Source organism: Bombina bombina, chromosome 4, assembly GCF_027579735.1.
Source record: "Bombina bombina isolate aBomBom1 chromosome 4, aBomBom1.pri, whole genome shotgun sequence".
NCBI lineage: Eukaryota > Metazoa > Chordata > Amphibia > Anura > Bombinatoridae > Bombina > Bombina bombina.
This window is the reverse complement of record NC_069502.1, coordinates 660664676-660672175: the sequence shown is the minus strand read 5'-3', so window position 1 is coordinate 660672175 and position 7500 is coordinate 660664676. Positions and strand designations below refer to the sequence as shown.

Here is a 7500-nt window from a genome sequence, read left to right as displayed (position 1 = left end):
ATTTTATTGGAGATGAGCTGAGTGAACCTTTACAATACATTGTTTTTTCAGGACCAGTTTCCCGTGTCAGGAAGTGAGATTTATTCTGCTGTTGCTGATTTGTGGAAACCTTGGTTGACTGAAGAGGCTCTTAGCACGTTTCGCAGAGGTAAAGCAGACTGTGGTCACTTGTGGTTTACTTTGTATTTTGCAACATAGCATTAGACAAGGAATAAACATTTAGTTAATAGTAGAAATTGCAAAAAACAAAAGGGAAAGCCCCAATTACATGTTTCCTATAATGCAATAGATATTGTAAAGGCTTTGCTAGGAAATGAACAATTGCTTCTCCTTTTATTTTCTAACATTACAAAAATGTGAGCAAAGGTACAGTAGATCAGCAAAAATAAAAAATGTCAATACATATTTAACAGTAGACAGCTTAAAACTGGAAGTCACATGCAAATTACTGGTAAACTATGCTACTGAATTAAAGGGACATTATACACTAGATTTTTCTTTGCATAAATGTTTTGTAGATGATCAATTTATACAGCACATGCAGTTTTTTTTTTTTTAAATATAGATAGTTTTGCTTATTTTTAAATACCTGTAACATTGCTCTGATTTTCAGACTCCTAACCAAGCCCCAAAGTTTTAGGAGAATACCGACGTATACCTACTTCAGCTTGCTTCTGTTTATGTAAAGGGTCTTTTCATATGCAAATGAAGGGGGAGGGGGAATGTCTATTTCCCACTTGCGGTGGGTGTTCCAGTAACCTTTTAAACAGAGCTAAACTGGAAGCTTTTAAGAAAGTTTTTAAACAGTTTTATACTGGATTTTTATATCAGTATCTGTGCATAGTATTCTTTATAGTAGTGTCTATTATATGCAGTTATACTTTCCCTTTAATCATTAAATTCCCAAACACAAAAAGGAATAATACCCTGTTGACTATTGTGTTATTTTTTTTCCTTATAGGACATTCTAATGCAAACATTAAATGCACAAATTTGTAAGAGTGTGAAGTTTTTTCCCGACCACTGATCCTAGATAAGTATGTGTTTAAACACATAAGTAAAGTCCAGCTCAGGAGCTTCAAAGCTTCCATGCAGGACACGGCTGTTCAGTTAATAAGAAGCAGTTGTCACATAACCCCCTGCCAGTCGGTGGCCATTTATGGCAGGTTGGTGTCTAACACATAATAATCTAGAGTTAGTAATGCAAAAAAGACATGATCTAAGTAACTAGAGTGTATGATTTTTGCATTGTGACTTGACTTTTGTCGTCACACCTTGTCTTGTTAAATAAACACACTAAGACAACTCACTTAGTGTGAAAGTTATGGGCCAGGCATCCACTGGCAGTATGTTTTATAAATGTGTTAAACCCTTCTCACCATCATCAGATGTCCTGAAGAACTGAGCCTGAGCAATCCTTTTTTTGTAACACAAATATAGATACTGGCACAGTGAAAGTATAAGTATATAGTACAAACTAGGCGAGAACACCACCATAGTTTGGTGCAGTCTCCCAGGATATATCAAGAATCAATGGAAAGAAAAGAGGGATTTGTTTGTTTTTCAACTTTGTTAATGACAGATTTTAACCACAAACACATTGAGAAATGCCTGGCTAATAGGGGTGAAACTTGTTTGTGCTTATTGCCTATCCACATATGTCCCCCCCCCAACACTCCTGATACTGAGGTTTGAGCTATTGGCCGGGAATTTGTGGGGGGTGGGGACACAGGATCACCCCTTGTTACTTTTTTAATGGGAAACTTTTTGAAAATTAGATTTTTTAGTTCTACCTATACTTAGGGAAGGTTTTTTCTTTGTTATAGTCTGACTGCTCCACTTTGTATATTTTATTAAGTGTAGTTAATAAAGTTTAAAAATGTTAGTATTAAATCCCTCTCTTATTTCTCCCATTGTATCTTAATCTTCTTACTTACCACACGTTAAGTACATTTTGCAGCCAATATTTAATCAGCTAGACTAGTTGGTGTGCATAAACTTGATGCTAATGATTATTTAATGACATTGACAAAAATTTTCTTAGTTAATTCAAAGCCTCTGATTTTCCTACATTCCACTTAGCTGGTAACTAACTATTCAGTGATACATGGTATCTCTTCTATCTCTATATCATTTATTTACTAAGATTTGGTGAACGACTACACAACTTTTGAATTGTGTCCATTTGATAACAGTAAATGGACATTTTTAATCATCCTAACAGAATTGGTTTTTTTCCTGTTAAAATTTAATTTCCCCTTCCAGGTTTCCTGAACATATGGTTTTCTAACAGGAGGTTTTAAATATCAGCTCTAAATTGACAAACGTACTCTATTTGTGCACTTGCAGTAATGCTTTACTCTCCAATGTAGCATTAAAGGGACAGTCTACACTAAAATTGTTATTGCTTAAAAAGATAGATAATGCCTTTACTTCCCATTCCCCAGCTTTGCACAACCAACATTGTTATATTAATATACTTCATAAAATTCAAACCTCTAAATTTCTGCCAGTTGTTAAGCCACTATAGGCTGCCTCTTATCACATGCTTTTTTATTTGCTTTTCACAACAGGAGACTGCTAGTTCATGTAGGCCATATAGATAACATTGTGTTCACGCCCGTGGAGTTATTTAAGAGTCAGCACAACACCCCACTAATTGGCTACAATGTAAGTCAATAGATAATGAATACAAAGATCAGGGGGCTATCAGAAGATGCTTAGATACAAGGTAATCACAGAGATAAAAAGTATATTAATATAACTGTGTTAGTTATGCAAAACTGGGGAATGGGTAATAAAGACATTATATATCTTTTAAAACAATACAAATTATATTGTAGACTGTCTTTTTAAGTCATTGGGTGCTCACTTTCCTCTGTGAATTACATTGTGAATGCAGCCTCTGACTGGAGTTTGCCTAAACTTACCTGAGGAAGCCAAAATCCTTTTGGGAGAATGTGTTGTGGACAGATGAAGTAAAATTACAGCTTTTTGGTAAAGCTCATCGTTTTACTGTTTTCAGAAAAAGAAATGAGGCTTTTAAAGAAAATAACACAGTCCCTATAGTCAAACATGGTGGAGGTTCACTGATGTTTTGGGGTTGCTTTGCGGCTTCAGGCACTGGATGTCTTGACTGTGTGCATGGCATTATGAAATCTAAAGACAACCAAAGAGTTCTGTGGGGCAAGGTAGGGCTCAGTGTCTGAAAGTTGGCTCTTCGCAGGTCATGGGTCTTACAGCAGGACAATGACCCAAAGCACACATCAAAAAGCACCCACAAATGGTTTAAGACAAAGCCCTGGAGAGTACTGAACTGGCCAGCAATGAGTCCAGATCTCAATCCCATAGAGCACCTGTGGAGAGATCTCAAAGCAGCAGTTGAGAAAAGGAGCCCTTCCAATCTGAGAGACCTGGAGCAGTTGGTGAAAGTAGAGTGGTCCAAAATTCCAGTAGAGAGGTGTAAGAAACTCATTGATGGTTAAAGGAAGCAATTGATTTCAGTTACTTTTACCAAGGGGTGTGCTACCAAATAATAAATTGAGGGTGCCAATAATTTTTTCCAGTCCATTTTTGGAGTTTTGCGTGGAATGTGTCAGATTTGTTTTTTTCTCAACTTTTTTGTGTCATAGCAATACAAACAAAAGAAATAAACACGAGAATGACTAAACATTTGTAATTGCAATAATTTTCTGGGCGAAGTGATGCATTATCTGACAGAAATGCAGGGGTGCCAATATTTCTCTCTCTCTCTCTCTCTCTCTCTCTCTCTCTCTCTCTCATATAGATCAAGACAGGCAAATATTTAGAGGGCGCTAACAGAAAAGCTTAAGATATCACAAATACTAATATTTTAAAAATAGCCAGAAGTGTAATGGCAATTGTACAAAGATAAAATAGAAGCAAATATATAAATGCAGAAACACAAAAAATATTTATTTCAAGATACATTTATGATCTTGATAAAGCCCACTATAGGGTGAAACGCATTGATGGTGAAAGGCTACAGCATATACAAACTTTTTATAACCCGGGTTATTTTTTTTCCATTATTTTCCATTACTGATAAATACTTGCGTGCTATTAGCACTAAGTGCAAGTAAATCATCTTTTAAACACCTCATATTTGGACTCTGCTACTTTTACAAGGCATATACATTGAATCTACTGCAGCTACGTGTAAAAAGTCAAGCCGCTGCACGGAGGATTCCGTAACCGTGACGTAAACAAGGTAGTCACGTGAGTACATGCAGACGATCGGAGTAACAGCGTGGATAGAGCCGTGAAAAAAGCTGAAGCACAGAGCAAAGCTCACGCAGGTAAAACAATCCATTGGACCTGTGGGACGGTTTCCATTACTCTAAGGTAAAAGATTTAAACCAACACCTCCTTCTCTCTGTGACTGACTGTCATTATGAAATATCTCTACTAAGAGGCTTCTCACAGGTGGTCCAAATTAATACTAACATAGGCGTTTTATGACATGAAAGACTTGAAAAATCTGCTCGCCTATATGAAATGACATTCATTTGGATGAGGAATCCGTACATCTACATACACAATATTGTAGAACCCAAAAGTGGCTTAAAGGTGATATGCCCTAGTAACGCTCCCTAACTAATCAATAATTCAGTGTTTAACATTTTATATGTATATAACAAACTATTTTAACCATTAAGGTTTTTTACTGACATTTTTCATCGTTTTATAAGTTATAATTGTATACCTTTGTAGGAGGATCTCTATTAGATTCCTATGGGAGACGTCCCAAAAATATTTTTTATGTATATCTGGTAAATAAATGTATCTTGAAATATAATTTTTAGTGTTTCTGCATTTATATATTTGCTTCTATATTGTCTTATACAATTGCCATTACACTTCTGGCAATTTTTGGTATTGGTATTTGTGATATCTTAAGCTTTTCTGTTAGCGCCCTGTAAATATTTGCCTGTCTTGATCTATTTTGTGACACAACTTAGAGGAAGCTGTGTTTTTTAGAGGGGTGTGGTATCTTTCTGGCTAGCGCAATACTAATAATCCATTATCAATTGTATACAAATATACACACACACATATTATATACTCTGTACTCACTAAATGCATTGCAAATAGGGACACCATACTTATTTTTTTTCTCTCTTCTATCTAAAAGAGAATGATTGAAAATGTGTCCCAGGATTCAGTGCTACACAATCATACACTTCCTATTAGTTTCTCCCTAAATTCTAAACAGCTTTTTCTTAACCATTTTACTCAAAGTATATTTTCAAATATGTCCCTTTATTAAAACACTTCTCATAAAATATTTTTGACTTTTTCATTTTCTCTTATTGGTTTAGAGTAGATTAAAAGTGACGCTCTAAAGTTAGTGCGGGTCGTAATAACCAATAATGTGACCAAGCTAACTTGCACGTGTATTACAAGTTGAAAGTAAACGGGTATGCTCAAGCACAAAAAAAAAATTGTGCTTGTCGGGTTAGCACAACTGAAGAACAAGAGGCCTATTTATCAAGCCGTCAACCGCAAATACGCTGGAATTCCGCAGCGTAATTGTGGAGAGCATGATTTGCCCTAGTTATCAAAGCCTACAGACCGGCAAAAGTTGAAATCTGTGATGTAACATACGATCCGCAGGTCTCAATCCGACACAGATCGATGCTTACGTCATTACAGATGTTCCGAATACAAATTCGGCACAGACTACTTTTGCAAGTTATCAAACTGCTAACAGGTGCGCTCGCCACTATTCCGGCCCAGCGTACCTGGTTTTCAATCCGCAACCCTGGAGGCCGCGGATGCCATAGGAATCATTGGGAGTCTGAAAGCAGCGAAAGCTTATGTTCGATGCTGCCAGATATCCCATTGATTTCTATGCTAGAATAAAAGTAACGTTTACACCTAAACACCCTAACATAACCCCCGAGTCTAAACGCCCGACATCGCCGCCACCTACATAATGTTATTAACTCCTATCCCGCCGCTCCCGGAGTCCACTGCAACTAAATAAAGTTATTAACCCCTATTCCGCCGCTCCCAGACCCCGCCGCAACTAACTAAAGTAATTAACCCCTAAACCGCCGCTCCTGGAGCCCACCGCAACTAACTAAATGTATTAACCCCTAAACCCCTGGCCTCCCACATCACTACCATTTACTAAACCTATTAACCCCTAAACCACCAGCCCCCACATTGCCATAAACTAAATTAAGCTATTAACCCCTAAACCTAACAACCCGGTAACTTTAAATTAAATATTAACTCATCCCTATCTTATAATAAATTTAAACTTACCTTTAGAATTAAAATAAACTATATTAAACTACTTATTAACCTACACTATTATACTAAAATTATATTAAACTATTAATTAACCTACCCTAACTATTATACTACAATTACATTAAACTATATTAAACTATTAATTAACCTACCCTATTATACTAAAATTATATTAAACTAATAATTAATCTACCCTAACTATTATACTAAAATTACATTAAACTACAAATTAAATTAACTATATTACATATTTAAAAACCTAACCCTACTAATGAATTACTAAGTTACAAAAAACAAACAACTAAGTTACACAAAATAAAAAACACTAAGTTACAAACCCCCCCCCCCACTAAATTACACAAAATAAAAAATAAATTATCAAATATTTAAACTAATTACACCTAATCTAATAGCCCTATGAAATAAAAAAAATAAAAAACCTAGCCTACAATAAACTGCCAATAGCCCTTAAAAGGGCCTTTTGCGGGGCATTGCCCCAAAGAAATTAGCTCTTTTACCTGTAAAATAAATACAAACAACCCCCCCAACAGTAAAACCCACCTCCCACACAACCAAACCCCTCAAATAAAATTCTATAAAAAAAAACCAAGCTCCCCATTGCCCTGAAAAGGGCATTTGGATGGGCATTTAGCTCTTTTTCCGCCCAAAGTCCCTAATATAAAATTAAAACCCACCCAATAAACCCTTAAAAAAGCCTAATACTAACCCCGAAGATCCATTTACAGTTTTTGAAGACCGACATCCATCCTCAATGATGCGGCAGAAGTCCTCAGCGAAGCCGACAGAAGTCTTCATCCAAGCGGGCCAAAGTCTTCCTCCAAGCCGGCAGAAGTCTTAATCCAGACAGCATCTTCTATCTTCATCCAACCGGCGCGGAGTGGCTCCATCTTCAAGACATTCAGCGCGGAGCATTCTCTTCTTCCGACGTCTTCTTGAACAATGAAGTTTCCCTTTAAATGACATCATCCAAGATGGTATCCCTTACATTCCGATTGGCTGAAAGAATTCTATCAGCCAATAGGAATTAAGGTGGAAAAAATCCTATTGGCTGTTATAATGTTAGGCGATGTCAGGCGAGCATATTGGTGCCGTCGAATGCAGCACAGTTGACGCCTTGATAAGTAGGCCTCCAAGTGTAAAGTGTAAGTGGTAAAAAAAAAAAAGAAGTTGCACCAAGCACAACATAAGTACATTAAA

The 7500-nt window shown here is 36.5% G+C and overlaps 1 protein-coding gene across 1 annotated transcript in view; it reads left to right on the top strand.

Moving 5' to 3' along the window:
- The window catches only part of SMPDL3A (sphingomyelin phosphodiesterase acid like 3A), a 91654-nt gene that overhangs the window by 73829 nt on the left and 10325 nt on the right, over positions 1–7500 (top strand). Inside the window, exon 4 of the mRNA XM_053710776.1 lies at positions 52–148. Within this exon, the coding sequence (XP_053566751.1) occupies positions 52–148 (97 nt within the window). The remainder of the gene's footprint in view (positions 1–51; positions 149–7500) is intronic.